The sequence below is a fragment of the Erigeron canadensis genome, chromosome 1 (genome assembly GCF_010389155.1).
Source record: "Erigeron canadensis isolate Cc75 chromosome 1, C_canadensis_v1, whole genome shotgun sequence".
In the NCBI taxonomy this organism is placed as follows: domain Eukaryota; kingdom Viridiplantae; phylum Streptophyta; class Magnoliopsida; order Asterales; family Asteraceae; genus Erigeron; species Erigeron canadensis.
The window spans coordinates 32,210,830-32,222,140 of NC_057761.1; the positions used below are offsets into that span (position 1 = coordinate 32,210,830).

General features: G+C 31.0%; 1 protein-coding gene across 1 annotated transcript; it reads left to right on the forward strand.

Moving 5' to 3' along the window:
• Positions 1 to 705: 705 nt before the first annotated feature.
• Positions 706 to 5,089, forward strand: LOC122584935 (ras-related protein RABF1). Its single transcript, XM_043757018.1, has 8 exons — positions 706 to 806; positions 1,021 to 1,094; positions 3,078 to 3,161; positions 3,662 to 3,756; positions 3,886 to 3,991; positions 4,143 to 4,232; positions 4,343 to 4,429; positions 4,840 to 5,089. Exons 1-8 carry the CDS (start codon positions 782 to 784, stop codon positions 4,876 to 4,878), a joined length of 600 nt encoding a protein of 199 aa, XP_043612953.1. The 5' UTR covers positions 706 to 781; the 3' UTR covers positions 4,879 to 5,089.
• Positions 5,090 to 11,311: the final 6,222 nt, after the last annotated feature.

The following is an 11,311-nucleotide window of genomic DNA, read 5'->3' on the forward strand; positions in this document are numbered from 1 at the left end:
ATAAAATCTTCCAAAGCAGGTTTGAGTCATCTTCAAGCGGTTTAATTAGATTTTTGTTGCGAGCAAATAATCCACACCTATTGATAAAGAAATTTTTTTCTAAATTAGTTATCTCTATATATAATAAAACAAGATTGTTTTTTATAGGTATTATTAGAAATATTTTGATGTGGCAAATTCATATTTTACTTAAAAATTCTTTTTATTTAATTATGATGTCATATATATATTTAAATAAAATAGAAATAGTTTTTTACATGTTTAATTAAAATATCAATCATTTATTTAAAGAATAAAAAATCTCTCTTATATAATATTATTACAAATAAAATGTATTTTTTTTATTTAGTTGATTTATTAACTATATAATTATTGTTTTAATTGAATTATCAGATTTATATCAAGTTATAATGTTTTAAAAATATATATTATATAAAAAAATTTTAATTTATTTTATATTTTAAAATTTTAATTAACATGTCCGGGTTAAACCCAGATTTATTAACTAGTAAAAAAATAAAAGGTCTTTCAAAAAAAAAATTAAAAAAAAGCCTTTTAAAAAAATTAAAAAATAAAAGGTCGTGAAAGCAAAAGAATAGACAACCCACTGAAGAGAAGCAGCGACCCACACGCTTCCATAAACCGAATCAAAGATCAACAGATTTCCCTTTTTCTCAAACAGATCCACAAACTATACATACATACATACATACATACATCTATATCTATTTTTATATATAAAAGTTATATCAATAATTTAATAGTTTTCGTACTATACAACATGGGTTGCTCCTCCTCCCTTCCAGGTATTCTTTGACTTCCCTAATTATTTTTTGGGTTTTACTATTTCAATTCATTTAATATCAAAATATTTCATCTGGGTTTTGTGAATTTTATAGATTTATTGAATCTTAGCAAATAAAGGTTTAATTTTTACGGTTAGGTTACTTAGTTGTAATTATGTTAGCAAATAACTGGCTGATTTTTGTTTTTGGCTGGGTGTTACTTGCTGTTTTGCAGATAGAAGTGCGGGGCGTATAGGTGGACTTAACCCGAACGGTGCTGATTCGGATGCTAAGAATCTTCGTGTTAAGGTGTATTTTTATTTTTTTTTGGTTATATTTGTTTGTCAATTGTATTGAGTTTTATGGTTTTAAGTTTGAATGTGAAGTTTTATTTAATTAATTTATCATGTGTTTGTCTAACTTGTCGTGTTAAGGCGCATTCTTAATTTAATGTGCCGTAATTACTCTTGAATATTGAAAAATGCATTTAATACATTTCAAATATTCTCAAGTTTTATCTTAAGAATGTTACATGTCAAGGTTGATGATTTTGTACTAAATGCACCTATAGGAAATAAGTCAGACGAGGTTTGCTTAACGAAAGAATAGGAGTACCGGTTTGATATATATAGGACTATAGAATGCTAGAAATCTATAGGAGGCTATGACATGCTTATTAAAGAATTTATATACCCGATTAGTCTAAGGTTACTTTGATTATTAAGTTGTTAAAAATTGACTTTCTCTTGCAATTTGATTAATAGGATTTAAGTGTTGGTATGGTCCAACATAATCTAAGATGCATCACAGATCAGATGACTAAGCGTTTGTATGATGCAATCCTGGAGTGATCATTAAAAGCTTGACAAACTCCTGTGCAATGCTAAAACAACTTCCAAACTAGTGTAAAGACCACCTATGCAGTTATGCCATAGCCAGTGAAATAACTTTCCTAACAAAGATGTTTTAAGTTTTTTACTTTATAAATAGGTAACAAAGATGCTTGATATTATTACTTCATGAATAACTTGCAAGAGTGGCAGTGTGCATGCTTCATAAAAACATAGGTGGATCATTGACCCTTTGCAACACTCTAATTCTTTCGCAGTATCACTCGAAAGAAGTAGCTAGTTTCCTCCATTCTAATATAGGTATATTTATGTTGCATTTTCGTTAATTCATGAAGGCAATTAAGTCATGCATGAAGCTGACATGTTGGAATGAAATTTAAAGAGGGCAAGCATGGATGGTGATTCAGATAGGTCCCCTTCTGAAAAACCATAATGCAATGATTACATGATATTATATTAATCAATATTAATACAGAAGTATATACTGGAAAAAGGGCGAGAGTAGCCAAAACAATTTTTTCAGTTTTTTTTTTATGTGATATGTCTTGGTTACGCATGGGCGAAGATTATTCATAAGTTAATATGTTAAAGCTTTGAATGACCAAATGGAGATTTTTCATACATGAGTATGTTTGTCTCTGCAAGTCTGCAACATGTTCTAGATTAAGATGTATAGTTGTTTAAAGCTGGACATGGTACAACTGACCCGAATGGCCCTAATATAAACAAAGCCCTGCACTTTCTACTATAGGAAAATGCTAATATTGCCTGTGTTGTGAGTTCATTTGCCTGCTATTTCTTGAATCTCAATTAAACTTTTTCTAAGTTTAATCGTGAAATGTGTACCATTCATTTACTTACATATGATGATAATGTTAAACAAAAAGGAAAAGAAAGGAAATACAACATTGAAAACAAGAAAAATGGAAGAAATATAATTGTATGAAGATGGTTTTTTCACCAACTCACCAGAAGACCCTGATTAAGATATTCTTAATGTTTTTGTACTCCTTTTACTGCATGAGGAAGCTAAAAAGACAAGTTATGTCTTTTTTCAGTATGCAGGACATGAACAAATTGTCATGCATGACTCTAGTGAATTAATAATTCTAATTATTTTAGTTTTCAGGTTACCTGTCTAACACTGTTAAATGGGGCTAAAAGATACTTGATATTAATGTTCACTACTACCTTTGAAGGTTCCAAAACCCCGTATACTTTTTTACCTTCCCAACGTATTTGGAGTAAACCTGAATGATACAATAGTATTTTTGTTGGAGTTCATATGCTCCATTCTGGTTTTTAATATGCTCTGATTCTATAATGTCATCTATAATTGTTTTATAATATCATCAATGTGCTGACCGCTTAATAACTTGTTTATATTACTAGCATTTTTTTGTGATTGATATTTTGCGTCTACATCTTCTCTTAAATACAGCTAGTGCTATTAGGGGACTCTGGTGTTGGGAAAAGCTGCATTGTTCTTCGCTTCGTTCGTGGTCAGTTTGATCCGACATCCAAGGTTTTGATTTGATATTTAAGTGTTAATTTTGCTATATGAAAATAATTCATACATTTAGCTTTTTTAAGTCACGCTAAGCTTTCGGATGCTGATTTGAATTCTTGAGAAACTGATATATATTTGATGGAGTTCTAGCATCTATGTTTTCACAGGGGCCACGAAGCGACGGGGTGTGTGGATTAAGTAACAAAGTAGAACGGGTTGGGTTGAAATGGATAGTCTTTTCCGAAGTTTGACATTTTTGCAGATCTTTAATGCGTGAATTATGATTATACAAAGGCAATTTAATAAAAATCTTTTTTTTTTTGAATAAAATGGTTTACGTGATTGTAAGTAGGAAAGATAAACAACCCATTTTAACCTGTTTTACCTTTTTCCTGTCAAAATATCTGATTTTTCCCGTAGGGCGATAAAGTATTACTTGAATCAATCCCTTTCACAAGCTTAGGGGTAAAATCGTGTAATGATCTTTTACATTTACCTCCTTACTAATTTTTTAGGTGACTGTCGGCGCTTCATTTTTGTCTCAAACGATTGCTCTTCAAGACTCAACAACCGTTAAATTTGAAATCTGGGATACTGCTGGCCAAGAGAGGTAATGTTGCAAGGTTATAGAACTTTTCACTCTTTGGTGTTGTTAGCTCGGTCAACAGGAATTCTCAATCTTTCCAACTTGACGACTTCCTCTAAAAAGATTTTTTTTTTTTTTATGTGTATTGTCTAGATATGCAGCATTAGCCCCACTTTATTACCGAGGCGCCGCCGTTGGAGTCATTGTATATGATATAACTAATCCCGACTCATTTCATAAAGCTCAATACTGGGTTAAGGTATCCTATGAATATTTTGAATGTTAGTTTGTTTCTCAGTGGTCTCTATGCATACATATCTCTCCTCTGACCTTTTTCTATGTGGTGAAAAAACAAAAATATATCTGTTACCATTACTTGGATGCAATTGATTAAATTTTGTGTTCTACAGGAACTACAAAAGCACGGGAGCCCTGATATTGTCTTGGCTTTAGTTGGTAACAAGGCCGATCTTCAAGAAAAACGGGAGGTGTCAGTTCAAGTAAGAAACATGTTTTGTTTCATTGAGAAAATACATTCTGCTGAATTGCCTTTGACAAATTACTGATTTGTTACTGTTTAGCTAACATTTTTGTGTTTGTTTTGCCTAAGGATGGAATCGACTATGCAGAAAAAAATGGGATGTTCTTCATTGAAACTTCTGCTAAAACAGCAGATAACATCAATCAGCTATTTGAGGTACATCATTAACTTGCTTTGAACTCTGTTCTATTTTTTTCATTTTTTAAAACAGTTATAGATCTTTTATGATTACTTAGCTTAAATATTAGAGGTGACAGTTCAGCCCATCATGGCTTGATGCAGGTTATGTTTATTACTATTTGTCGAACATGTAATATACAGGAAAGTATGTTAAACATAGATTGTTATTAGAAGGAAATATTATACCTAGTATAAATTTCATAGTCTTATTTGACACTAATAATTTTGGCGAAAAGTGTTTTGAGTCAAGATAGTCCAACATGACCTGATTCAAACTGTAGCAAAAGTTCCAGGTTAGGTTTGACTTGTATCGAGACCCTGGTTATTCTGCCAACTCCAAGTCTTTTACCTTTTTGACCAATCCTTTTTCCACACTTTTTGCACAGGAAATTGCAAAGAGATTACCACGACCCGCTCCATCATGATATCATATTTTGGAAACGTCAAATAAAACTTGTAATCTCTGCTTATGGTATAATCAGGGAAAACATTATGTATATTTGTGAGATTATGTTTGATTTTCATACATTGTATTTGTTGATTTTGTGTTACATTTGCCAAACTCTAATTGTAATCAAGACGAGAACACGAAACTTTGTTAAATGTACAACTTCTTGAAGTTCTGTTGATACGTAAGAATATGCTGTATTACAACTTACAATTGAGATTATGGGGCAATAACATGTAAAACGTACACATTTTTATTCAGTTTTTGCCTACGTGACATAAATCAACATTTTTATTCAGTTCTAAAATGTACCCTGTCTCAATTCGGTTGTCGAAAACATGCAGCTTTATAAAAGGGTAACCAATGCATATATTCAACTTTTATATAATAAAACCAGATTTTAGTTGTGTGTTCACTCATGGTTTGGTTAAGTTAAAATAAGGACGTTAAATTATTTGGATTTCTTTTATTTGTATGATAACAACAACATGATTTGAATGAGTGGTAAACACTCTGGTTTTTGGAGGCAAGGATCGGATCGCCAGAGGTTCAATCTTCATCTCATGCAAACGTCGTTTTCTACCATTTAAGTAGATACTAGAAGTAATCTCTCTATATAAGGCAGATGTAAGGCCTGTCTACCTCTTAAATTCTTAACCTTCCTCTACACCATTGAGATATTAGTGTCCAAAACTCGTGAAAGACGGTAATGTGCAATTTTTTTTCTTTTTATTTGTATGATGTGGTTAAGTTAAAATTCGGACGTTAAAATATGTTTTAGACAAGTTTGATAGTTTGAAGGATAAAAATAAAATAAAATAATAAAAAAATATATATGTGAATCTTACAAGTAATAAGCCTTGTAAGTTTTCAGAATAATCTGTCTTGAGAACCTTCAAAGCCATCACTAGTACATAGATTGTGATACATAATGTTGAAAGTATAATTTTCTTGATCCAATTAAATTATCTTTGACTCCTACTAAGAGTTGAAACAACGGTGAACACGGGTACCCAGAAATACACGTAATCACATGATTTCTTTAATTTATATAATATAATGTGAACTTTGTTGAAATACACTGAATTTCTAAAATGCATCACGTTTAAATGAAAAATAAACCAGATTAAAATATTTTATGAATCTAAATATTGTGTGGTTATCATTTAGCTAGAGCCTAGAAGTAGAAAAACAATCACGGCATGACCAATGACTTAGTCTTCGTCTCGGCGTCTTCGTTTATTCAAGTCATCCATGATCAAGACATCTATTATGAATTAAAATTTGAATTATATGACTAATATTCATCCTCGGAAAATTAATAAGATAGCTTAGACTAGAATCACACTGCAAATTATAAAAAACAAATTAATTTTTTTTTTTATAAATATATTAACTTACACGTTAAATGTTTTGAGGTCGCAAAAAGAAAATCGTATAAAAAATATACGTCTGAAATTTGGTGCAAGAACATATCGAATCTCAAGTATCGATGTTCGATGGGTTATTTTATGTATCAGGTTGTTGTGTCACACACTCGTGATTTGGAACTATTATTGTGTCGTTACCATACTTGTCCTGTTTTAAAATAGCATCTTTTGTTCAGCCATTTAGGCAATAAGAGTAACATGGCTTCTTTATTAATCGACTTATAAGCAGGTTAGAAAAATTATATTAAACGAATTAAAATTGCATGTAACATAATTTAGTATTTACAAACCTTTAATTGTCTTAATCTACAAATAATAAACTAGATCTATACCCGGTCAATAAATGATATATATATTTATATATACTCGTAACTAAGAGTACACAAAACATATTGAGCTTTATATGTAAATAAAAAAAAATAACAAAAATGCAAACATCCAACTTTTATTAGTTACACGTAACATAAACCGTTGCTAACACAAATATAAGATGAGTGAAAAACAAATAAGTTCTAGACATTCAAACAAATAAATTGACGGTGTAAGAAGTAAATAGAAATATATAAGGCTATATACTTTCGAGCATACCTTTAAAAACGTCAACTTCTATAGTAGCTTCAACCATGAAATCACCACCATCATCAAGTATCTTTATTCTTTATTATCTACATCTTCAATGGTATCTCCAATATTGGAATTTTCACCTCCCATAAATCATGTTACAAGATGGAACTTTTAAGGGGCCGAAGAGGGTTCGAGCCCCTCAAAAAGTTTTTGTTTTTAACACTAATTTTCTATACATTCTTCAAAAATAATTTTCATAATACATATTAGCCCCTCTTGCAAAGTAAATTTTATGTCTCATTGAAACCCGCCCCTCCATAGTAACTGTTTAAGTTCCGCCGATTCACCAATGTTGTTGGAAGGTTGCTGGCGATCCCAATTGGATACTCGATTTCTTTATAGAAACTTTGTTTGGTGTGCCGGTCATCTTTGGTATCAAAGTTGATCAGTACAACCTAAAGCCTCAGTTCTCGCGTAGGTTTACTATCTCAAAGTACTATGGTAATGAATTTGGTGTACTAAACAACGTAAATGCTACTATGTCACGTATACTGCCCCCGTTACTTCCGCTTGTTGCCAATCCGCTGTCAACACTTGAATACGAAATGCAAACAAAGGTCACCTAATGTGAAGAATAAATGATGGATGAAGTTAAATGGGAGCCTCGTGTGACTTCAGCAATCATAAAAGATGCCCCTACTTTGGTCTCAAATGGCACAAATGAGGCCTTTATTGATCGACTTATAAGCAAAGTTAGAAAAATTATATTAAATGAATTAAAATTGCACGTATAACATAATTTAGTATTTACAAACCTTTAATTGTCTTAATCTACAAATACTAAATTATTCATATTTATTAAATACTCCAAGTTTGATTAAATATTTCAAATTTGATGTAATCAAATTTAACATATTTATCAATTGATAAAAGAATTAAAATCCGAAAGAAACAAAAAAGAAGAAAACCATCCATGTAGAGTGTAGACGTTCTCCGTAATTCTTTAGGGATTAGTTCCCTCGAATGTCAGAAACTTTGAACGAATGTCTATAGTAGGAAATAGCTAAAGCTGTGTATATTGTATGTAAACAACTTTGAAATAATGTTTATTGTATGTAAGAATTTCGTTTCAACCAATTACAATCTGACTAGTGGCACCTGTATATGGTTGCCACGTATATTTTCTTACATACAATAAACATTTTTTCAAATTGTTTACATACAATACACATAACTTTAGTTTTTTCCTACTATAGACATTCGGTCAAAGATAGTTACATTCCAGAAAACTAATCCTCTTTAAAGATTAGTAAGATAAAGTGTGTTAACTAAATATTCAGGAAATTGGTGACTATTTAAGAATTCTTTTAAACACTGTTAACTAACTCTTTATCACATATAGTCATACAACTAACAAGGGGAAAATTAACAAAATAGATAACTTAGGATTCAACTTTTAATAATAAAGAAAACTTAAAATTTATAGATGTTAAAAAGGAAATTGATATTCAATTTATAATTATTAGGAGAATATTATCATGTATTCATATATTTTTAAGTTTTAATGATTATGTTACAGGTAAATGACGTGACATGACAAATCATGAAAATAGCTTACATTGACAAAAATTTACATGCAATTACATGAATCCATATATAAGATGTAAATATATGTAAATTGCGTTCATGTAAATATTTTTGTATTGAGATTTGTCACGACACGCATGCTAGGGCATTTTATTTATACATGTGAGCATTACACAATTTTGTTTTTTTTTTACCATACAAAAATATATATCATACCGATATAGAATTTAAATTGTATATATTTTTATGTATGATAGATGTAAAACTTTATGTAGAATTATTACCCATCATTATTATTGGTTTGAACGTCACACTTTTCTACTTCGTACTACTTTGTGATCGTTTAGTTCGATGGTCTTAAAGTGTTTACTATGTGATCGTTTACTCCAATGTCTTCTTCCATAATCTTTGTTTTTTCTTTCTTCACAAATCCAATATCAATGTATGTATCAAAATTCCAAAAGGTTTATAATTTGGCGTAAACTTTTTCCATCGATCCAAGACATCAAAGTAACGTACAAATTGGTGCAACATTATTGAATCAATATTTTGCACCAAATTTGATGCTACACTTAGAGCCAGTGGCGGATCCACCATGTAATTAGGGTGGGGAAAGGACTACCCTCAAACAAAAAGTTCAAGTAAAATTTTTTTTTATATATAAATTAACCCCAACTCAAAACATAGTAATTTCTAATTTTACAAGCAAATCTGATATTTGAAGACCAAAAGTTATCAAGTTCTTGTCTATGTTGAAGCTTCAAAACCTTGTTTAAAGATGAAGCAAAACATATATATCTTTTATCTTCAAGATTTGATATATTTGGAGGTACATATATATGTGCAGATAGGAAGACGAAAACGTATCCACGTATATCTATTTTGTTTCTTAGTGTTTATTACGAGTATAATAAATCTTATAATTTATAATTTAGACCTTAAACTTTCATGTATAATTCAAAATCTACCCTTATATATATAGTTACGGAGTACGTCAGATGCATAATTTGTTTTTTAGTTTTATGTGTTTCGTATTTTAACAATTTGATCAATTATAGTTTGTTGTTTTGTTATGTTTTTATTAAAATTGTTTAGTTTAAATATTATAAAAAGATTTGTGACTGTTGAAAAGTCATTAGCGTCAGGAAATATGGTTAAAAGAATTGGTTGGAAAAGTTGAAAGTATAAAATGAATTGACAAAAATTTATTGTCAAGTCTTAGAAAGCTTGAAATTTTCATAATTATGACTCTTTTCCCTTTATGTACTTATGTAATCTACTTTAGATACTTATACTTAAACATTGTTTAATGGTTTAATATGGATTTACTTAAAAATTTTGGCGTTACAATATATATATATATATATATATATATTAGGCCCCCTACCCGATCAATGTCTGGATCCGCCACTGCTTAGAGCCGGCAATTTCCGACACGGACCTGTTAGCACGACACGACACGACCTGGTTTTTTCGTGTTTCGTGTTTGGCCTTAACGTGTTTCGTGTCTTAACAGGTCCGGACCTGTTAAGACACGATATGACACGATAAGTCAAGTAGTATATATATGGACATGTTAAAGACATGTTAAAGACACGTTAAGGACACGTTAAGACACGATAAGACACGATAAAACACGTTAAGACACGATAAGATGTCCCTTAACATGTCCCTTATCGTGTAAGTCTTAACAGGTCTCTTATCGTGTAACCTGTTAAAAATCGTGTCGTGTTCGTGTTTGAAAAAACTAACACGATTAGCTATCGTGTCGTGTTCGTGTTTAACCCTATCGTGTTCGTGTCTTATCGTGTCGTGTCGGACACGATATGTCAGCTCTAGCTACACTATTCATGACACAAAATTTTGATAATCTATTATTTGTCATATACTCGTAATTAATAGATAGACATTTTTGGTATCTCGACCACAACTACCATTTGCAGCGATAGTCGCTGCAAATAATGCGGGTCCCCTGTCTGTAATGACAAATCTAACAAAGTAATAACAGACCCCTTGTCAGTAATCGCTGCAAATAGTTGGATATGGACAAAACACCACTATTTGCAGCGATAGTCGCTGCAAATAGTCTGGTTGAATTACCAAAAGTCTGGTCGAAATACCAGCCGCCACGTTTATCATTAAAACAAGATCATTGAGATCTTTATGATTTGTGTATTAACTCTGAGTCACTAAGCCTGTCTACCAATTTTAATACTAATATTTCATAACTTTGATTTTGACACCAGCTTATTCCGCTACGCTACTATTACTAAACATATATAACATAGGGAAATTCATACTACTATTGTATTGGCAAATTTATACTTTTGTCTGTTTTGGAGCTTTACGGTGTTAAAAATTTTCTTTATATTAGAATTTTTAAGTTGAAAATAATAATTATACATAATACATGGTTAGCTACGTACCAAATATTCAAAAAGTAGATAGAAATCCCGGTTAAAAAAGTAAATACTTGTATTATTCAAAAAGAAACTCCGAGTTACTAAGCCTAAGTACAAGCGCTTAAACAACTGGGGCAGAACTATATTAAACGTAGAGTTATTTGGGATTACGAGCCCATTGTGTTTAAATTCTGATGGCATCATCTTTTAACAACCAAACATACCTCGGAATAATTTCAATTCCATCAGATTACAAAATCAAACGCGGCCACCGGGTGTAGTGAACCATAAATAACCAAGTGTTTGTTTTCCAGCACAACTTTGTTGACCACCAGGATTTTATTCCAGAAAACAATTTCGTTCCTTGTTCATTACTATATATAACCCAGCAAAATGACATTCTTTAAAGACAAAAGGTGACTGGGAA

Excerpts from the sequence above, each read along its gene's own strand:
- LOC122584935 (XM_043757018.1), top strand. The coding sequence starts at position 782 with ATGGGTTGCTCCTCCTCCCTTCCAG. Across the intron at positions 3,162-3,661 it reads AGTTTGATCCGACATCCAAG|GTGACTGTCGGCGCTTCATT; the intron begins GTTTTGATTTGA and ends CTAATTTTTTAG. Across the intron at positions 3,757-3,885 it reads GATACTGCTGGCCAAGAGAG|ATATGCAGCATTAGCCCCAC; the intron begins GTAATGTTGCAA and ends TGTATTGTCTAG.